Source organism: Rhinolophus sinicus, linkage group LG11 (assembly GCF_036562045.2).
Source record: "Rhinolophus sinicus isolate RSC01 linkage group LG11, ASM3656204v1, whole genome shotgun sequence".
Taxonomy (NCBI): Eukaryota; Metazoa; Chordata; class Mammalia; order Chiroptera; family Rhinolophidae; genus Rhinolophus; species Rhinolophus sinicus.
Window position 1 is genome coordinate 64,833,797 of NC_133760.1, and position 22,498 is coordinate 64,856,294.

The following is a 22,498-nucleotide window of genomic DNA, read 5'->3' on the forward strand; positions in this document are numbered from 1 at the left end:
CTTTGAAAGCCCCAGAGTGAAAAAACTTTCAGAGCCAGTTGGCCGCCATTATGAGAAAGAGAGTGGGCAGGTCACAGCTACAAAGCGAGTTTATTACACCTCGTTAAAAGTCACAGAGAAAGAAAGCGAAGGCCCTGGTCTTGGGTGAAACACCCTCTGGAACCACAAACATTATGGAGGGCTAGGAAGGAAGCAAAACACGTTACGGCAAAGGAGAAACGAGAGGAGAAAGAACAGACCTTTGCATGTATCGCAGGCTAAGAAACAATCATGGGATGCATGGTCGTGGAGATATTTTTCGGTTTTGGTGGTGAGAAAATTCAAGTGGTGGTGACAAAATGCAACTCTATAAGTATCTTTTATAATAATTCAAGATAAACTCTACAAAGTCTATTCCCAGAGATTTCTAAGAAGATAACAGGTGGTTGTCTCCCCTGGGTGCTTATGTGGCCACCTACTCAAATATGATCATTTAAGGTCCTGGGCTCTAGGTCCCTTCATGCTCCTTCACCACTTTAGGTGACACACCTGAGAGAATACCATCGCTTTCTGGTGAATTACTGAGTGTTCTGCAGAATCGTGACCACTCTCTCCCTTGTTGTCCTGTCAGCTCACCAGAGTCCCTGTGGAGTCATGTGGTCAGTATCGGAGCTGCAGCCAGTGCCTGGGCTCAGGGGATCCCCACTGTGGCTGGTGTGTGCTCCACAACACGTGAGTACCCCCAGAAGCACCCTCCTGCCTCCCACGTCCTCCCGTAACTCCCTTCGTCCCTCTAGCACCACTCTCCTTCCCTCCGAACTCTCTTCTCTCCCTGTCTTTTCTTCCTCTTCCTTCCTGGTAGCATTTGCAAATTGTATCTCAGTTCTTTCCTTCTGATTTCACTTGACGCTGCCAAATTCCCATAAGATGTATAGAAATGGCAGGACGGGAATGATGCTGGGTCGGGATACGGAATCATGCTGGATCATTACATACTGGAGGGCGCGAGGGAGACGCCGGACATGTCTGACGATGACGTCACTGGAAACTGACATTCCAGAGCAGAACAGCAGGAAAAAGGGAATTGGGCTTTTATTCTTGAGGCTCACGTGGGCTTGTTTGACGACCCTGGAGCTGAGGCTGTGCTCCTCTACCTGGTAAAGCCCAGCTCCCCTGGGAGGAGTCAGTTCGTGGGCACCCCAGGCCATGTCTTCACTTGCTCACCGTGACTCTCAACAACTCCATCCTCCCTTCCTCCCTCCCAGGGCTAATGACCAAGGAAGCCCCTCACCCACGTGGCCGGGGAAGAAGAGTGGGTGCCTGGATCTTCTAAGATCCTCGTAATTAGGGTTTAATGTTTTGATTTATAGAGAGTGAGATGCACAGGTCCTAAGGGTACTGTCTGAAAAGCTTGGACGGAGGCAAACACCCAGGTAATTCACACACACCCCGCCCAAGATATACATTTCCTTCATCCAGAACCTGCTCTCAGGTTCTTTCCTATTCTTCCCGGTGGGCCTTTCTTCCCTAGTTGCTTAAGATCAGGCCAAAGCCAGACATCGCCTCTCCTGACATGCCTTCTCTTTCTTTCTAAATAGATGCCGTCTGGACATTCATAGCAGGGAGAGATGCAGGAGGACATGGGCCGGGCAGGAGGGAAGGGAGACGTCTGGGGCAGACAGAGAAGGTGCAGAAGATCCCAGAGGACCAGGGAGAGCCTGCACAAGCTTAGCCTGGGCTCCTCAGTGTGCTGGGAAGGGCGTGTGCTGGAAGTGCAGGGGGTTTCATCACATTGTGGGAGAGCTGTGCCCATATACACAGACTTGTTCATAGAGCTTTCACATGGGCCCTGGCCCTCTGTGCAAGGCACAGTGCTGGGCTCAGGGAGTACAAGGGGACTATGTTACACTGGCTGTGCCCTGGAGCTTCTTGGGCACTAGGCCTCTGGTCCAGGAAGAGGGCAGAGGTTGCAATCTATACTAGGATCTGTGCATTTGGTGGGCCCGCATCATGGGCAAGACCCTGTATTAACTGCTACAGGGCCCAGCGAGCCTGACCCTCTGGAAAACCAGGGAAAAGAACATCAGGAAGAGGGTTCCTTCGGGTGTTAATATATGTCTGTTTTATCACTTTTGCCAAGTTTTCCCATGGTTGTAGGGAGGAGGGTGGGAACTTTGTGGGAAGGGAAGGGAAGGACAGAAGAAAGGTTGTGCATGTGTGTGTGCGTGCGCACAGGAGAGAGAGAGAGAGAGAGAGAGAGAGAGAGAGAGAGAGAGAGAGAGAACTGGAGGAGAGAGAGCTAGACCATGCACAGTTCAAGGGCGGGGCCCGTACTAACAGGTGGCTCAGGTGGCTGAAAGGGCCATTTGTACTAGCAAGGGCACAGGTGGGTTACAGGCTGAACAGGCTTAAGAAATGCTCATGTAATTGAAACCCTCCCTCCTGTTACTCAGTCTCAATTGTCGCGAAGCCCTGGCCCGCCGGCCCCAGTAGCACAGAGGGTCACCCCGAGGCCCTCTCTCACAGTCCCTGGCCCCAGCCCACAGGCTTGCTGGTTTCTAATGGCAACAATAGCTTCAACAAGCTGGACATTTATTTGTCCATGAATCTTGAGCCTTTATTCTCAGGGCATTCACCTTGGACCTGAGCCTCCCTATTCTGACTTGGGTGAAAATAAAGGGAAGCTTACAGCCCAGCCTGCCTTCACCTGTCCGGGGCCTGGAACCTTACCTCCAACCACAGGCTTGGCAGGTCCCCAAGCCCCTCTCCATCTCGCCCTCCCAGGCCCAGGCCAAGAAGCCTATCTCAGCCTCAGCAGGTAACAGGATCCTGCAGACCGAGCCACATCGATTGGCCTAGACGGTACCTTTGTGAAGAAGGGTCCTCAGCGTCACTCCTGGGAGGCTCACGTAACTCGAGACATCCACAGGGGAAAGATAAAATCAGCTTTTATAAAGTCTCCCCCTTGCCCTCTGGTGACCCCTCCTCTTTGCAGAGTTTTTCTGTTGGAAGAATGCCCTCCCCTGGATGGGTTGGCACTGGTTACCGTTCAGGATTCATTTGGTTTCTTCTTTATCTAGGTTCTGCCAAGATGGAGAGAGGGAAAGAAAGGGAAGGGAAGATAAGGGAAAAGTGCTGCTACCCAGAGCAGAAGGGTGGATTAAAACTAAGAACCCAGTTTGGGTTCAGTTTCCTCAGATATAAAATGACAGTGCAAGAGCCATCTTACAGCCACATTATGAAAATGAAGGGAGAGGATGTGTATGACGGCCCCTCCCTGTGTGTGGCGGTAGCCCTGATTTCAGTGACTGTGTCAGCAGCGCCCGTGGGTCGGACCCCAGGGCGTCTTCCATGGCCCGTTTCCCCTTCCTGTCCTCCCCAAGACCAGAAGGCTAAGGCCGGGTGGCTGGCACAAACCCCCCGCTAGAAAGTCTTTCTATGTTGGGCAACTCCTATACCAGCCGTGCCATTGAGGCCCTCTTCAGTGGCTCCCCACCAGCTCCTGGGAAAGTGCAAAGAGAACAGTTTGTCCCACAGTCATGGCTGAGTGTCCCCTTAATGAAGCACAAAGTGATTCTAAAGTGCACGTGGTTCCTTGCTGCCGTGTCAGGCGTCCCAGAGCCTGGCATCCAAGCGCTACTTACACTAACTGCTAAGTCACTACCTCTCCTAGGGCTGTTCCCAGAATGCCCACACAATCCTGGGGGACTGTGAGGGTCCACTCCTGCCCAGCCAACTCTCTGCAGTCCGTGCCGTGGTCTTCTCTAACTCTGCCGAGAAGTTACCAGCCTCTATTCCGGAGGAAAACATCCCAGACTAGATACGAGTCTGTTTGAACTTTCCTTTCTGTGGCTCAGCAAATACACATAAATGGGTTAAGAAAACGTGCTTTTCCTTTCTTAACCACTGCCCGCTCCCCCTCCTCCCCACATGCCTCTAGCACATGCTTTCATGGCCAAAGGATGGTAAATCAGCAGTGCCATCTTACAGGAATTAGGAAAGCCCGTCATCCATGCAAGCTCCAAATGTCCCTCTCAATCATATGACCTGGCTCCCCATGGGCATCCTGACATGCTGGGCGACCTCTGAGGCTTGAAGTCCAGACAGGCATACGCATGTACCAGCAGTCACATGCTCTGCCCAGTCATGCCACCCGGGGCCACATGGGGTGGAGTGGCCCCGCTTGCACAGAGCCGAGTGCTTCCCTGCACCAAGCCTGTGGACCTGGTGACATTAACAGGCATGAAAGCTCCAGGCTGTTGGATAAAGGGCAGTGGGAACATTGATCAGAATCAATCAGAGTAATTGGTGGATGTGTCTCAAGTAAGAGACAGAGAGCGTCCTCCTTCTTACCGACGGGACTATGAAGAGAATGGATCAGCCTGCCGTCGTGAGCCTTGGGTTTTCTTCTTCCGCCCCTTGTTCTCTGTCCCTCTCTCTCCCTGTACTCCTGCTTCTCTCCACCTCTCCTCTCCTAGCCTCCCCTCAACCTTAATAGAAAGAAATAGGTCTCAACAGCACTACCTACTGACAAAGAGAAGAGTAAGACAGCCCCACATCACCTTTTCTGGTGGCAACTGCTAAATGCAATTTCTCTTCTCAGAACGAAGGAACCTCTCCAGGTCCCTTTGTCTACCCCCTGAGGTTTGTGTTCAATGGATCATTCATGTGGGGAGGAACTGACAGGAAGCCAAGCAAGACTCTGGCCTGGAATGCAGGGCAGAGCTCACCCTGGTGGTGGGACAGGACCATGTGGTCACTACATAAGCCCAGAAAGGCTCTTGGGCTCCCCCAGACTCCTGCACCTGCTGATTCCCGTTAAGCCCTGTGCTCTCATCCTGCTTTGGTGACCTCACCCTTTTGAGTGAGGCCCAGCAGGAATGGTGAATCCAAAATCCATGGCTCAGGTTGGCTTTGGATCTTTAAAGAAGGTAAAGGGCTGTTGAGTTTAGTTGCCAGCAGCTGGTGACAGTGAGAAAATCATAGCATAATCGCGTCTTCGTGTCATGGGGGTTTATCCCAGAACAACCTAAAGACTTAGGGTCAGACTGCGGTGTCGGTCACTGGGTCTGAGACTCATGGCTCTGGAAGGACTCACCTGGTCCACACGCTTCGTAGGAGAAACTTCCCACACAGCCATCTACCTGGGAAGGTTCCCTTCAGTAGGTAGTGGCCCTGTCTCCGAGCCACAGATGTACCTGCCTGTTTCTGTGGGTCTGCCTGAGGAGGGCAGGGATACAACATTAGGAAACCCGGTCTCTTCCCTTGTGGGGGTTCCCAGGTGTAGCGACAATGACAAAAGAGCCCCCATGGTCTCCTACTTGAGTAAGTGTTCCAAGTCCTCTAACTTTTCTATAAAGCTCATTTGGGAAGCCCCACTCCCACTCTATTTTTCCCCAATCTCCTTATATTCCCGATAACCCAGGCTGGTAGACCCATGCCAAAGGATTTGGGGAGATGGCCCAGGGACAAGCCCCCAGCTTGGAGACTGGCCCAGGCCAGACTCACAGACAGCCCCGTTTCCAAATTGAAATTTGCTTGCCCAGCCGGCAGCCCTGGAAGTTAATATTTCCTATCACTGTATTTAGGAATTAATTTCTCGAGAACTTAATCACCACCTCTCCCTCATCCCTTTCCGTCCTCCATCCCTCTCCCTTCTAATTTTCCACTTGGCTGGGAATTCTCCAGCAGTGAAAGTTCAGGCTTAGGAGAGGGCGGAGGTAGCTGCTCGTTAGAGAGGATAATCTCATTGGAACCACTGACTTGAATAATAACCCCTCCAACGGGCCATGGCCATTGTTCCCAAGGGCTTGTAGCACCTCTGAACTGGGGCTAGAGGGACAACTGCAGAGAAAGGAGAATAAGAAGGGGAGGCCAGAGAAGGTTAGCAGGGCCAGAGTCCAGTTCTAGGGGCCTGAGGTGTCTTCTTGGCCCACCTACAGGTGTGTGTTTGGGGTGGGATGACAGTGGTGGCAGCAGGGATGAAGGTCTGAAAACTCAAAGTCACATGGCGTGCACTGTTGACATCTCTCTGACATTTTTGGGGTCCTGCCTGGAAAACGGGTGAAGCGGGATCTTCCTGGACCTCCAGGCTGCTCCCACAGTAGAATTGAAGGGAATGCTTTAGGAAGTCTCTGGAACCCCGTGGAAGAAAACATCTAAGCTGCTCCCCTACTCCCCGCCCCCACGTTCCACTAGGGTCATGAATTAACCCTCTGCACATTTCCTAGCTCCTGTCTGGGCTAATGAGAAATCATAGTCCTAGAAGAGCAGAAGGTCATTACCCTGACAGACCCCATAAGAACCCAGAAGGAATTCACTCTCCCCCTTCCATTATCTTATCACGTCTAAGGTCAGTTGTCTGCACTCTCGAACATTTGCAGCCTCTACCCTGATAGGCACTGAGGGATAGTAGAAATGTCAAAATATGCCTGACATTGACCTTAAACATGACTTTTCACGAAGAGCTGAGTTCTCTGTATCCTGTGGCAGCTACGAAGAAGGCAAAGCTGCAGCCCAGACCCCTCTTTCTCCCTTTTCTCCCTCCTGACCTCTGGGGCTCCTGCTTCCTCATTAAGGAGGAAACTGCTGGAGCCACCCCTGTTGGTTTTTCTTTGGTTTGCTCCCTGGGCCAGCCTGGGAAAAGATTGGTGTTTCTGCATCAGCTGCAGACGGAGGGGTTAGAAGAAGAAGGATGAGAAGGGAAGGACTAATACTACCATTTATGGAAGGCTTATGAGGTATGAGCTATGCCCTGTTCTAAATGCTTTCCTTGCATAATCTTTTCATCCTCATAATAAACCAGTTAGGTAGATACTATTTCATCCCCATTTTATAGATGACAAAACTGAGGCACCAAGAGGCTGAGTAATTTGTCCAAGATTGCACAGTAAGCTATGGGTGGCTTCCCTGGTGAGACCTAAATCTTGGGGGGGAGATAATGAGTAGTTAGTTTGGGGGCTCTCGGGAGCAGGGCAGGATGCAGCCCCTTGAACTTGGAGAGCAGCAAGCCATGTCAGCAGAACTTGTCTTGAGATCCCCCCAAACAAGTTCCTTTGTACCTCCTGAAAGAGAGGGAGAGTCTTCTCTTTTCCATCTGGATCTCTATTTGGCAATGCCAGGTGTTGTTTGGCCTGAAAGCAGCTTCATTTTTCCCTCTTCATAATTTAATCAAAGACATTTCTCAGACCTACTGATGGCTCTTGGAAATAGGAACTTCAAAGTTGGGGAGTCGGTGAATAATTGAAGCCTGCACCGGCTCGCTGGGTCTCCCGTTAATGGGAGTAAAAACACTATTAATAGCCATGTCGCGCAGACGCCCTGGCAAAGTCCATAACATTAGCTTAATGGCTGGAGGTAATGAAGTCCTCCTGCAGAAGCGAGCCTGGTAAATTAACTTCCCAGACTTGGAGGCAGACGCCCTGGTTGCCATGGGTCTGTGAGAGCAGCCACGGCGTGCCTTGGAGACGACCACACTCAGCACATGCCCTTTCGCTCTTGGGACGGGCGTCCTGGAAGGGTCCAGGAGAACTCACAAGTCGCAATCCTATTCTAAGGGCTGCTTCTTAGGGGCAGGCACACATAGCGGTTAGCCTAGCGAAGAAGACTGAGGGGACCGTTTCAGATTGCCCTAGCACGTGAAGGACAGACTCATCGTGATGGCAGGAAATATGGGTTTAAGGGCAGCCAGGGAGTGTGTCTCTCACTTCTCCGTCTAGAAGCTTCAGGGGGTTCAAGCACAGTGGTTAAGAGCACAGGCTCCAGAGCTCATCTCTGCTTACATATTGGCTGTCTCTGGTGACCTTGGGCAAGTGACTTACCACCTTCTCTGGAGTTTACGATGGTAGCTCCCTCACGGCGTTGTTGGGAGACGAATGTGGCGTAGCCCGTAAGCCCCTTATTATGGCTCCTAATAAGCACTCAATGACTAGAGGCCATGAGGATTACTCAGCACTGTTTTCTACATTCTCATCACACATCCTACTTATTCTGAGGCCGTCTCTCTTGTCCCTGTAGCTCCCCTTTCTTTCTTTAGTCCACCCCTTCAGGGATTTCTCCTTTGTTTGCTACGTTCACCTCAGATTTTCCAGTTAGACTGTCCCTCCCACCGAGACCCAAGATGTCTTCCTTCTCCGTGGCCGGGAGGAGGCCCCCACAGCTCTCCTCTGTGCCTGAGGGTCACCCCAAGAGCAGCGCTTCCCTTATCTTTTGCCCGGTATCTTACCTGTCTGCTTCTGGAGGAAGAGCTTCTCTCCCCAATATCTCCCTCCCCACAGAGGTCCCCTTCCCTGCCTGTTCCATTTCCCACTAAACTCCTGTCCAGGGCTGCCTCCTATCCTGCGACAGTCCCTGGCGTCCCCCTTCCCCTGCAGAGTCTATTCTCCTTCACCCCCAGGGCTCGTCCCCTCAAGAGTGACAATGACCTTGCAGTCCCCTCTTATCCTTCTTGGCCCTGTGAGGACCCCGCTTTTCCCCCACAGGGGCTCAGCCGTCCCGAGTCTCCACATCCTGGCCACCCAGCGCACCTCCATGTTCACAAGACTTATTTGACTTGGATTAAATGCTGTTCCTTGAAGCTCAGACATGTCCCTGCAGTGAACTCCCACTGCAAGGCAGGGACGGCCCTGGCTCCAGCGGAGAGCTTAAGCACCTTCCCCCTGTGCACTTGGGTGTGGGCCATGATTTGTATGTGCATCTTTCACAAGCCCCATCAGTTGAGATTGTAAGATGCCAGGTCAGCCTGGATGTGGTCCACCTGTGACACAGTACACTTTGAACAGCACAGGACACTAAGCAATAATAGCGAGCCTTCTGTGGCAGTTCCCTGTGCCATGGAGCTGGGATTTCCATCCAAGGCAGGCTGGCTGCAGAGTGTGCTTTCAACTAGTGCACTCTGCTCCTTTGATCCTTCCTTCTCTCCCTCCCAACCACCTGCCTTTATCTTCTGTCTGCTGGTCATGAGGATTATAGGAGATTCCAAAATAAGTCAGGCACGGTTTCTTCTTTTGAGCAGCTCACCCGGGGCAGGAGGGGGCTGCACTCAGCCTAGTCATTGTCATATAGTCTAAGAAGTTCTAGACTGTAGGAAACTCTAAAGTACTCTTCACTTTGCCAGAGCTGGGGGTAAGTTAGCAGGGAGGGGTGGGGTTTGCAGGTGCATAAGAGTTGAACCATGTCTGGAAGGGGAGATAGATGTTGGACGGGGGAACGTGGGGAGAGAGCTGTGTAGACAGAAGACCTGGCATGTGCAGAGACGAGGAAGTCTGACAGAATATATTAGACATGTGGAAAGAACAAGCCTCATCTTGCCTAAGAGGCAGGGGAGAGTGACAAGGGCCGAGGACGGGTGGGAGTGGGGCGGTGGAATAGGTAGGACTTTGGAACCCAATATGAATGAGGACGAGGGAAGGGGACTCTATGATGACGTTCCAGCTTCTGCATTTGGCAACTGGTGGTTGGAGTTACCATCTTTTACAAATCTGGGCATGATGGGAGCGGGCCAGGCTGGAGGAAGGAAGCACAAACGTCAGTCTCGGGAGCCACTGACAACGCCCCACCTGTGTCAGCCCCTCCCTGGACCAGGCCCCTTCTCCTGAGCCCCTCATTGGTCTCTCCCAACCAGGTGCACCCGGAAGGAGCGCTGTGAGCGGTCCCGAGAGCCCCGCAGGTTTGCCTCCGAGATGAAGCAGTGTGTCCGGCTGACTGTCCATCCCAGCAACATTTCTGTGTCTCAGTACAATGTCCTGGTAAGGGCAGTGGAACCGGGGTCAGGGACATGGGCAGAGCCCGCTCCCCACCGCAAGGGGCCGCAGCCCAACGCCCCTCGGGAGGCTGGGCCCAACCTGGCCAGCAAAGCCACTCCAGATCAGCGCCAGGACGCCGAAGAATATGTCCCTGGGGTGGATGAGCTGGGGGTGCAGGGACATTGGGGAAGAGTCTCTATGCATCACGGGTAGGAAAACTGAATCCAAAATGATGCAAAGGGTGACCAAGAGAGGGAGGCTGCTGGGAATATCTCTGTGTATAAGATGGGAAAGATGTATGTGCAGACGGAGAAGGGTCAGATCATTCCCACGTTCTTGCACTGGGCGCTTGGTGTTGCCATTTTTCCAAAATGGGGGACAATGGAAGAGGAGCTTGGTCAGCAGTACCTCAGTCCTCTCCACCTTTCCTTCTACAGACAAATCCCCCAAATTCTGTTTCCCGGGACCAATTCCAATCACATATAATGAACTTTCTTTTGTCCCTGTCTCTTTACATCCCACCGTCTTCTCCATATACCCTTGTAATACCTTGGCTCTCTTCTGCTCTATGTCACTATGGCCTCATGTTTTGCTTTGTCTTTTCTCTCTGTCTGTTCTCTCTTGCTCTCCCTCTTCCTTCCTTTATTTCATACCCTTCTTTTTCCTACGTCACTCTCCTCCTCTCTCTCCCCTGCCGGGCTGTTCGCAGCTGGTCCTGGAAACATACAATGTCCCAGAGCTGTCAGCTGGTGTCAACTGCACCTTTGAGGATCTGTCAGAGATGGATGGGCTGGTGGTCGGCAATCAGATCCAGTGCTACTCCCCGGCGGCCAAGGAGGTGCCCCGGATAATCACGGAGAATGGTGAGCGGTCCCCGGGGGCAAAACTGGGTGGGATGTCCTTCCTTCAGGCTGGATGAGAACTCAGGGCAGATGTGAAGGGACTGAGGGAGCGTACAGGCGGGGAGGGCCAGAGGAAGTGTGAGGGTCGGTGAGCATGTTACCAGAAGTGGGAGACGAAGTGTCCCTTCGCTGCTCTTGGAATTAACAGTTGAACCCAGGTGTGCATGCAAGAGTCCACCTTATCCTGGGTGAGGAGCAGCTGCAGAGAGCGTAGGGAGAGGGCTCGGCATCAGAGTATGCCAGCCAACTTCAGAGATTGTCCTAGTGCATGAGAGGCTGGCGTGGAGGGGCCGTGGAGGAGGGGAAACTGGCCAGAAGCAGGGATGGGGTGCTGGGGGTCATCGGGCTCCTTACCCCCTGCCTGCACTGCCGGGTCTCTGACCCTGGACCACTGCCCCCTCGCCCCGACCCTGCCCTGCCTTCCCAGAGCTACCTGTTCTTGGCCATTTGTATTGGGAGGGATGAGGATGGACAGACCCGACTTGGGCAGGCTGATCCCATGTCGGCCCTCCCGTTTGGGCATGTCACGTCTGCTCTGAGCTGATTGATTAATGAGGCTCTCGGGGCAGGAAGTGGGGCCTGGGGTCAGGGCTGTGAATTAAACATGGGCCCCAGCTCTTCCCGGGAGCCAGCTGAGGATTCCAGGGATGCCTGCCCGAGTGAAGCCCTGAGCCCACCAGAGGAAGGGGCATCCGAACAGGGGCTCCCTTTACAGAGATGCGCATTCAGCACGGGTGCACACACAAACATGCCAAACCTCTTGTGTGGCTTGTGGCGACACTCCTAAGCGTCAACACATGCTCTTGGTAGTTAGTCAGTGTGTGTGTGTGTGTAGAATTCTGTGAGTCTGGCATGGAAAGTATGCATGTGAATGAATGCACATTTGGATACCTGTCAGAGAGCATGTGTGTGTGTGTGTGTGTGGTGTGTGTGTGTGTGTGTGTGTGTGTGTGTGTGTACGTGGGGGAGCTGGTAAGCAAATGAAGGCTGGATGCCAGGGGTCCAGTGTGGAAGGAGGAATAGACCAGCACTGCCTTCCGCAGCTGCTCTGAGACCTGTCAGAGCGGACAGCACCCCCTCTCACAGCACAGTGGGTATAGCTCTCAGTGGGACCCCAACGCCCGGTCTTGGCCTTACCCCGACCTCTTGGCTGGCTCCGCCCCGCAGGGGACCACCATGTCGTCCAGCTGCAGCTGAAGTCGAAGGAGACGGGCATGACCTTTGCCAGCACCAGCTTTGTCTTCTACAACTGCAGCGTCCACAATTCGTAAGTGCCCCAGCCTCACTCAGCTCCCTGCTCCTGGAGTCAGGATTTATTGAGAGACAGAAGACCCACCATTGTGCGCAAGGCATTACCATCTAGTGGCCCTGCAAGGAGGCCTCCTTCACCCCCGGAAGGAGACAGTGCCCTCCTCTGGTGCCCAAGGGGTTCATGGGAAGAGGAGAGAATGAAGAGCGAGACCCTGTGCGGGTGGGAGCTCCAAGGCCCTGGCCCGTATATCTTCTCTGGCATAAATCTGTCTACCCTGATTCACTTTCCACCATCTGTTGGGGGATGGCATCTCACCTGAAGAACAGAAGAACCAGCACCCTGGGTGAGAGGAGGGGTCTAAAGACGGAAAGAAGCCCCCACGTGTGTCTAGGTGGGGACAGGGGCCCAACAAGTCACCGAACGCTGAGGTCTGCACCCTCCCTGCAGGCTGGGTCAGGGCTCAGGCTGAGGCGGGTCGGAGGAGAGCAGAGAGGTGCTGACTGGGTGAGCTCTGGCCTGGGGGTCCAGCTCCGTCTCCCGTTCCTGCTCTGTCCCCTTCCCCAAGGGAAGTCACAGAAGGCAGACGCTCAGCCTCTCTCAGACCAGCCGCAAACATCACCATTCTGTGCCACAGCGTCCTCTGTAAATGGGGAGATGGTAGTCCTTCTTCTGGGGATGGCACTGAAATATTGAACAGCTGACATGGCAAGGGCACTGTCCCAGCAAAGTGGTTACTGGTGGGACACTGCTGGCTGCTGCCCCTACCCATCAGCCCTGCTCAGCCCACAGGACAGCTGCCAGGGCTAGAAAAGCTATGACCAGGCGAGCAGTGAGAGCCATGTCTGGCCCACTGTTTGGGCACCGCTCACGTTTTTGCTGTTATTATATTATTATTTCCTCTTTAAAATGATGGAGTTGGACCAGATGGAGAAGGTACAAGACATTTCTTTCACAATAGAACCCTTTATTCAACCAAAATTAGGTGTGGAAGCACAATGTACAAACTAGAAGGGAGTAGGAGCTACTCTGGTTGAAGGTTGAGGGGGCCTGGAACCCCTCTGTCTAGGAAACTCACTCATCTATCTCCTCACACAGCCTCCAAAGAAGCCCCCTGAAGCCCCAGGGTTCCAGAGAGCACCGTTTGAAAACAGTAGGACCTGACCTCAAAAGCCCTGCTTGCTTTCATATGCTGTTCTGTTTTCCTCTCCATACAGCGCAAGCTAGTTAACATAACCAAAGACATTTGTGGCCTCTAGCCCGGTGGAATGTTAGGGTTCAGCTATCTGGTTACTGCAGCTGTGAGTTTAGTGCGTGGCTCTCTTTGGGGCCCCACAAAAGAGGCAGCCAGACCTCCCAGCCAAAAACAAGTGCTTTAACACGGGAATTCTCTTTCTGCTTCTTGCCACAGAACTTCCCACGGCTTGACTACCTCATGGCCAACTCCCTCGCTCCCCTTTTGCCCCTGTGGGAAAGCCAAGTAGTAGGCGGAATCATGTGTGAAGTTTCCATTCAGTCCATCAAATGATTGTCAGCATTGTATGTGCAAAGCAATGTATACTCATTAGACAGATAATCAAAAATTAATAAGATGCAAAAACTCAGAAGTCGTGGCCGAATGGACTAGAGGATGAACTAGACACTGAATAAGTGACATATAATACAAGGCCAGAACTATCCCAGAGACATAAACAAAGGAGCTAACGACATAAGGGCCCAATGTGACCAACTCTCCATTGGTCAAAGAAGGAAGAGGAGATGGACAAGTGGTGGAAGGGGAAATGGTTCTCCAGGTAGAAGGATGGCATGAGGGGGGCACGGCCTGTTCATGACTGAAGCACCAAACACACGTGGGGACGTGGACCTGGACGCCTGTCTGGCAAGGCATTTGGGGTTTACCCTTTGGAGGAGGGAACCATGTTTGGTTTTTAAGCAAGAAGGAACTCTCCTAAGGCTGCCTTTGTTTCCTGGGGGGAGTGTAGAGGTGGGGATGCAAGAGCCCATCCCACTGAGAGAGCAGCCATAGGACCTTCCTTTGCCAGAGTGGGTCCATGTGGGTCCTTGTCAGCCAAGACCCTGGAGTCCATTTGAATTCAAACTCCACTTCTTTGCTTGGCCTACCTCTCATGGGCTCTCTGGACCAGCCCCTCTCCTCAGACCTCAATGTTCCTCAATTCAGCAGCAAAGGGCACCATCCTGTGGAGAAGGAGGGGGGTTCATAGGGCCCTTGGTGACCAGGATGGTCAATTTGCTGAGTGAAGGTGAGGCGGCCAGAGATTCTTGGCTTGCTGAGGCCATAGAGAGAAAGGGGATGAATTTGGATGCTTTGTTCTTTCTGAGCGTTTGAGGGTAGTTTCTCTTACTACTGAAAAATGTTTTGCTAGACTCAAGAGTCTTAGAGCTGCTTTATTGGGTTCACCCAGGTTCTCTGATCGGTGCCTCTCCCTCCTCTGTGCCCAGGTGCCTGTCTTGCGTGGAGAGCCCATTCCGCTGCCACTGGTGTAAATATCGGCATGTCTGCACCCATGACCCCAAGACTTGCTCCTTCCAGGAAGGCCGAGTGAAGCTCCCTGAGGTAGGTTCCCGCAGCCAGACGGCTGAGTTCCACTTGCTGTGAGCCTGGGACACCCAGGCAGGCCTTCCCTCATGAAGAGAAAATGAAGGCAAATCCCACAGGACCACCCGCCTTCGCCACAACCCCAAGTCTTAAGGAACCAGTGCATGAAAACAGTAAACAAGCAAAACTCTGCACTGGGGCCAGTGGGCTCTGGGTGACCCCTGCAGGTTCAGTTCCAGGCAAAGGTGCATTCCGGGTCACTCCAGCCAGGTGAGTTCTAGAAGAATTCCAGAGGGAGAAGTATGAGGGTGTGTCCGAGAAACCATTGTAAGTACACAGCAGGACTGTGTCCAGACTTCAGCTGTCCCTGAGCACTGTTCCCAGAGCAGAACTGAGATCAACAAGAACAAATTAAGTAGAAGGGAGAGAGGAAGAATGAAAGAATGGTCCACTTACCAGCCAGAGCAGTGGTTCTCAAGGCGGGATCCCAGGCCAGCCGCATCAGCATGGATGGCCTGCAAACTTGTGAGACATGCAGTCACCAGGTCCCCCCAGCCAACTGGGTGAGAAGCTCCAAGCTGGGACCCAGCACTTGGGTTCGGCTGCACGGTCCAGTTTGGGAATCGCCGAGAAGGAGCTGGGCTCCATGCCTATGACACTGTGTTTCTCTTCCCTTCTAACCTTGATTCTTATCCTCGGAAACCATTCATCACTATAATAACGTAGGTCGTTACCTTTCTTAAAATGTAAGTTTGTGAACACGGGACCTCAAAGATAACGGGTATGAAAGCACTTTGGAAAACTTTGTTGTTGTTCAAATATCGTGGTGCTTGAGTGACTCCAACCATTGGACCAATAGTTCTGAACGGAGTGGTTGCTTTAGAATGTTGTTATTTAGATAACACACACACACACACACACACACACACACATGAAGAGGTGTGGAAGCCCGCAGTCATAAGGCCCTCGCCCTGTACAATGGGGTCTGTCTATGGCTAACATGGCTCTGGAGTCACAATCCAGAAAAGAGACCCAGACCTAGATTGTCCCTGACAGGGAAATGGAGGAAAGAGGTTACCTCTTGGCTTTAAATAGAAGTGTGAATCTCATATTTATGTGTCAATTCTCTACTCTTCTTTAAGACAAAATGGGTCTAAAGCTAATAGGAGAGATATGGGTCTGACAGCCAAGGGGTACACCCTTGGCATGAAGACCCTAATAAGAGGCTGGACCATCTCCTTGGCCCTTCGCCTTTATCTTGGAGCGTGGATGAAGGAGCAGAAAGGCTGGTTGACCCTCCAAGACCAGGGCCTGTGGGCCCAGGAAGCAACCTCTTCTTGTTTTGCTCAGAAACCTGCAAGTTACTTGATGGGATTGGAGACAAAGAGGTTTCCAGCCTGACCGGCTTTCCAGTCCGGTGTATCTGGCAGAGGTTTCATGTGTGGAGAGGCCTAAGAATCAAGTGAAAGTAGAAACAATTGAGCTATCTGGTGGATTTCAAAAGCCCCTAATCATTTAATTACGCTGAGAGAGTTTTGCAAATCTGCTTTTTCTTTCTTGTTTGCTGCTCTCGTCCCAAGTTTCTTTCTTTTAAATATATAAAAGGAGCTTGCATCTGCTGCTCAGAAAGAGTAAAAAATAGACCTAGGAGAGAACAAAACAAGAGCCCATCATGTTTCCTGGTGCAATTCAGGGATCCCTATGGAAGAATGTTGTCCTCAAGGGTCCAGAATGCAAGCCAGGCACAATGCCCCATCTGTACCTGCTGGCAAAGGCTGCTAGGGTTTCATTCATAGCCCCCCAGAGGATTTAGTGCCGGGATACCCGGGAAAGGGAGAGGCCTGGAGGAACATGGCAGATGGACGGACAGAGAGGTGGACTAACCTACCGCCTTCACCCTTCAATTCTTTCCATTTCACCTGAGCCGTTTTATTGGGAGCCCGGCAGGCTATTGCAGTGAGAGGCTTCAGGGTGATTTGGAATCGCCATACCTCCCTTATCACATTATTAAATGGAATTAACTTTGGCTCCTGTTTTTCTTGTATGCGGACTTATCCTAAGAGAAGGAAGTTTTAAGTCTGTGCTTCTGGCCAAGCTTGGCGGCTGCCTTGTCCCCAGCTCGATACTAGGGCTGTTTTGAATATAACCTAGAGGAGGGGAAGCCAGCGTTGACCGCCTCATGACGGTCTTAGCAGCATCTTCCTGGAGAATGTACCAAAGGAAAGAGAAGTCAATAAATATTTGTGGACTAGTGACTGATCCAGCCATTTTGGATCAGAGAAAGGAGATCATTGTCTTCAGAGCTTAAAAGAAAGCCCTGGGTGACTAATGGAAATATGGCAATTTTTGTTGTTGTTTATGTTGTTTTGTTTTCTATATTTTTGTTTCTGGGAAGAGATGGTAGCGGGAATAAGGGGTAATAAAATCACACGTTTGAAAGGTGATTTTGTAGAATCTCCTGCCCCACGTGTCTCCTCTCTATGCCAGAGGAAAGGCTTATGTACAGCGTGATACTCCGAAGCTTTGCTACGTGTCACCACGCATCCTTCATCAGCCAGTTGTCCAGTATTTCCCACACGCAAGGCATCGTGAGAGACTTATGTGTGTAGGAGATCTGGAGATCTGTATTTAGAGACGTGTAAAATGGGCCGTGGCCTGCATGGTCTCTGTGGTTCTGTAATTACAAGTGGAAATAAGCTGAAAAGCATTGAAGAGAAATGTATGCCCACAAAGTGGTCTTACAAGGTGTGTTCCAGACCTAACTAGATGTTCTATCTAATGGATGACTCACTCAGCCTCAGGCCTACAGCTTCTCTGGACACCCAGGTGCAGACCTACCCTGTTGGAAGGAGGGTGAGGCCTAGGCCCAGTGATTCTTCTGGAAGTCCCTGGGTTTTCATTTCCTTTTAACCTTTGAGTGTGGGAATGCAGACAGGGTCTTTTTGTTAGCCAAGAGGGATACTGCCAGGTGGCTTTTCATCCACCGAGCACCATCTTGTATTCCAGGAAGGTTTTCATCCATGCGTCTTCCAGTTTCAACACTGGCTTTGTTGACGATCACCGGGGATGTTGAATTACCTCCCCCGCCTCCTCCCCAAACAAAGAGTGCATTCAGGTGAAGTTATTGGTCTGGAACAGAGAACTGGTCAATTGTTGTTGTTATTATAGTAATGGCAAGTATTCTAGCATAATTACAATTATTAGAAATAGAATGCCCAGTAACATATGTCGTTTATAGTAACTGTATTCCAGTTACAAGGAATGGTTTTGTTTCAACGAAGGATGGCATTGTGATAACAACCCTGGGTCTTTGGATCAGCTGCCGGATCCTGGGCACCACACAGAGGAGGAAGAGGAAAGTGAGGGAAAACTGAAGTGGGATGAGTGGGGTCTACCTGGTCTCAGTTCTGTTCTCGAAATAGCAGCGAAAACTCCTTGCTTCCCAATGGAGTGGCCTTTCGCTGGGGCAGCCATTAATAGAACCTTGCCCTCACGTCTACCAAGCTGGAGGAGCCACGGGTCCCCAAGTAGCTTTGAAATCTCCAGGCTCCTCTGCCTACCCACCTGCATACCCCATCGGGCCCACTCACTTAATACCAGCGATCTTTAGGGAACAAAGTCGAACTTCTATGGAAAAGGAAATCATTAACAACCATTTGCCCTCGACGGACTATTGTACTGTTATTTCTCATCTAAACTGAAAAGCAAAATGAGCTGCAACGGAAGCTCCGTTCTCTGACTGGATGAGTTTTGCTAGAAAGGCGAAGCACATCTGGCCCACGGGGCACAGGCTCAGCGAGGAGGTTCCCGCAGCCCCTCTCTTCTTGAGATTCAAGCAGAGTTTACTCCAGAGAACACTTGTAAGATCAGAAGAGGCAAAATGAATTCTATTTGATTTCCAAAGCTGTGCTTGAAAGGTTCTCCCCACCTCCCTTCCCACCCCGCTACTCCTGAGATGACAGCCTTAGCCAGCATGGAGACCATGAAACCTACCAATCCCAAGAGTCAGTCCTGTACAACTGAAGAGCTGGCAAGGCGAGGAAGGTGCTAACCCCTGGACTGCTGCTTGCCCCTGGTGCTGAAATAAGCCCTAGGCCAAGAGCACTTACCACACCAAGACCACCCCCCGCCAACTGGACCCTCAGGAAGTCAGGCCAGCCCATCTTGTCAGCAATTGTTTCCCTTCTTGCAGAGGAGCCATTCCTGGGACCCAACCCGAAGGAACAAAACCACCCTTGCCATGCCCTTCACCCTCCTCTGAGAAAAACAAAGCCAACCCAGCTAAAGAACTAGCTTTCATTCCATGAGCCACCCCCACTCCGGGTGTTCCATTACTGAGTTGCCATTTCTCCAGACAATTGCACTTTCCATCAATCTCGTCTGCCCCTCCCCCATTAAGGTTATGGGTATTTCCTTTCTGTATTATTACTTTGCTCTCTCCATAAACCAGCCCCTCGTAGATCACGCTAATGGCGTTATAAACTTGGGGAACAGCAAGAAAATATATGGTGCGTTACATTTTTGTCTTGGGCACCAGGGGTCTGAGAAGGTGAGTGTAAATTTGGGGAGTTGGTTGGGGCTCGAGCTGGCTTGTCTTTGGAACTAATGGGGGCTGAGATGATGCGGAAGGGGAAGGTGACCTGCAAATCACTTATCCCTTAGCTGCCCCCAGATGCTGCCCCAGCCCAGCTCTCCCTGCACCTTCCCTCCCCCGAGCTCCCTCCGCAGTCCTTCTGTAACAACCAGGAGAATTAGAGTTCTCATCTTGTAAACACACGGAGGGCTGTAAATCCCCAGACCTGCCACCCCTCCCCAGGCAGCACCAGCCTTGAATGCAGCCTTTACTCTCCCAGCTCAGCAGCAGTCTTTACGTCCTTGTTCAATTATTTAAATATGCAATGAAACCTCAGTATAAAGCAGCCACTGACATGTTGGACATTGTAGATGGAAAGGCATCCTTGTTTAGCTTTCATACTTCAGCCGGGTGTTTGTGCTCCCTGAAATTAGCACTGTTATCTTTACTTCCATGTGCACCTAAGTGGAGACCACAACATACACAGGGCTGGGCAGTTGACCTGGAGCCCACTGGAGCTGCCTACTGAAAGCCATGACCTTAAAGATTTTGTTGTGCCTCAAGCCACTGCCACTCCCCACCCTCAGCCCATTCTTAGAATGTAGCCCCAAGCAAAGCAGCCTCCACAGCTCACCCTATGCGTTTCTCTCCAAACGATCTTGCTAAATGCAGGTATTTCCCACTCTCCAAGAGCTGGCCCTTTCACATGATTCTTCCGAGAAATATCTTCCTTGAACAGGGAAGGGCGGTAGGTTTTGAGGAGTTCTGTATGAGGACTAGATAGCCATTTGGGGGCGAAAGTCAGATGAGCAGGTGTTTAGTATTTTGTTCATGGTCACAGTTGGTACCAGGCCCTGAGTTTCTTTATCATGGACATTTTTTTGGCGGGGTATGCAGTCATATGTGTTATGCTAGGAAACAAGCGAGCACATGGGAAAAGACGTGTAAAGGATTGGAGCAAGCAGAATGTGTGCTGGATTGAATCCTTGTATCCCTTGCACCGTGTAACCATGTTCGCTAGAATGATAACAGCGTCACACACTGCCTACCAGAGCCATACCCACCTGTACAGCGATACTGGTTACAATCTACCAGTTATTATCCTTTCAAGATATCCCCTCCTGGTAGGTACATAGCCACTTCCAGGAGGCCCACGTCCCCCGCAAGTCCCCAAGCCCCTCCAGCATGCATTCAATTGTTCAGTATTTTGAATACCACCCTTGGAGGTAGTTGAGCAGGTGGTGTGATCCCCATTTTAGAGATGGGAAAACTGAGCTTCGGAAAGGTTATATAATGATTGTCCCAGATCATCTATGGCATTATCAATAGAACTGGGATCGTAAACATAATCTAATCCAAACTAACCTCTTCCTTTTATGGACGGGGACACCCCGAGGGTTTGAAGGACTTGCTGGAAGCCACATGGTTGGCTGGTGGAGGTCCTGTCTCTGTGCGTAGAAAGCATACAGCTTCAGGATGTCACCTCCCAGAAGAGGGGACTGCTGTTAGGACAGCAGTGGGCGGAACTGGGACCTTCCGATCTGTCCCCCTTGTGTTTGGGACACTGGGAGCTTTTGAAATTGTCCGACTCCACAAACAGGGTGGAATAAGCTGGACAGTGGGAGCTGATGGGGTGTTTATGGAAAAGCACCCAGAGTCAGGAGCAGGGGAGATGGATCCTTCAGAAATGAGGTAGGAAAAGGGAGTGGACGAGGGACCGGGTGCAGCCTGAGCTGAGGGGAAGACGAGGAAAGAACCAACATTTGTCGGCTGCTTGCTTCGTCTACAGCAGACACTTTATATGTGGTAGTCCATGGGCAGCCCGCCCCCCAACCCAAGGCCCTGTGGAGGAAGCGTTGTTAATTCCCACTGAGAGTTATACCAAGCCATGATGCGAACCCTTTCAGGACGCTGAAATTAGCAGGAGCAAGGTAGACTGCACTCGAAGTGCCATGATTCCCCAGCTAAGTCCTTTCTCGTGAAGGAAGCTCAAAGGTGAGGACGCGATCTGGATGACCTGAGCTTCCGGATCCCGGCAGAAGTGCTCAAAGCAGGACTGTAGACTCATGGCGAAACATGGAGGTGTCTCAGAAATTTCCCAGGAACATTAAACTTAGAGGTGGTTTAGTACCTGGGACCTCAGCATGCGGCAGGTCAGGAGCTGGGATGCTGGAGTGGGAGGAAAGGACAGGGTGGTGGTCCCTTCATGCCTTGTTGCCAAAGACAAAATTGCCATTTTACATTTCAATTAGGAGGGAACTGAGGTCAATGAGAAGAGCCACCAGAGGAAAATGGGCCCAGCCCAGCCCTGGGCCTCTCCAATTATTATTAATGAACTTACTCTCAGAGCTGCCAACCTTTTTATATGCAAACTAAGCCTTTATGGGGCCACTGGCAATCAGGGCTCATTAGAGAACTCATAACAAGCCTCAGTGAGAATCTTACAGGGGAAGAGAGAGAGGCTTGTGCTTCAGCCCATATCCTGGACTAGAATCAATCCAGTCCCCAGGCAAGGCTCCAGCTCACCTTGGGAGGGTTTCCAAGCTCCCCAGTCCTGCTGGTCTCAGGGAGTTACTTGCTCGCCCACCTCCCCATCCCGAGGTGGTCCCACCCACCTGTAGGAACTGGCCTCTTTCTTTTATTAAGGGATGGAAAGTTGGCAGGTTGGCCTCTGAGTTCCTCAGCTGCCGGCACATCTGCTGACACTGAGCCATTATTTTGCTTCTTCCTGCCTCCGTTTCTCTTTTGCAAAGTAGAAGGGATCCATTAGGTTGGTCCAGAGAACTGTCAGATTCCAGACACCCTCGGGTCACCATCCATGAGCAGCCACATCTTGCTTTAGGACCTGGAGGGGAGACATCGCAGCACGGAGCTCTTACTCCAAGTGCAATCACAGACCCAGCTCCCCCATGCAGAGATGGACATAGCAGGCAGGTCGTGCTCTGGGGCAGGGAGAGCTGCCCAGGGCCCAGGTGGAGCGAGGAGCGGAGCCAGGACGGGCCTGGACCCTCAGCTGACAACTCCCCACTTTTCATAGATCTTCTCTCCTGATTCTCCAGCATCACACACCCCGCTTCAGTCCTGAGTGTCATGCTTTTCTCAGAATTGCTCCTGTCCTCTATGTGTCTGCATTCTTGTCTTGCTGGAGTGGGGGTCGGGGGGATATCAGCTGAGACGGGCATAGGATGGACCCACTGAGACTCTCGTCCCATGTGGGCCTCCAAGACTCCAGAGACCCACTCACTCTTGAGCCTCAGGGCCACGCGCTGGGTCCAGGCCCCATCCTCGCCCCTTCCCCCCTCCTCCTGCCTGCCTCCCTGCTGCTCCTCTTTAATTGTGGTAAAATACACAGCCATAAACTTTACTGCCTTAGCCAATTGTAAGTGTGCAGTTCAGCTCAGCGTGCCAGTAAGTAGCTTCACCTTGCGCCACCATCGCCACCATCATCTCCAGAACTTTTTCATCTTCCCCAACTGAAACTGTCCCCATTAAATG

The 22,498-nt window shown here is 51.7% G+C and overlaps 1 protein-coding gene across 1 annotated transcript in view; it reads left to right on the forward strand.

Moving 5' to 3' along the window:
• The window catches only part of PLXNA4 (plexin A4), a 411,943-nt gene that overhangs the window by 309,714 nt on the left and 79,731 nt on the right, over positions 1 to 22,498 (forward strand). The window contains exons 5-9 of the mRNA XM_019751040.2: positions 611 to 711; positions 9,602 to 9,725; positions 10,432 to 10,585; positions 11,792 to 11,891; positions 14,334 to 14,448. Coding sequence (XP_019606599.2) covers positions 611 to 711; positions 9,602 to 9,725; positions 10,432 to 10,585; positions 11,792 to 11,891; positions 14,334 to 14,448 — 594 coding nt within the window. The remainder of the gene's footprint in view (positions 1 to 610; positions 712 to 9,601; positions 9,726 to 10,431; positions 10,586 to 11,791; positions 11,892 to 14,333; positions 14,449 to 22,498) is intronic.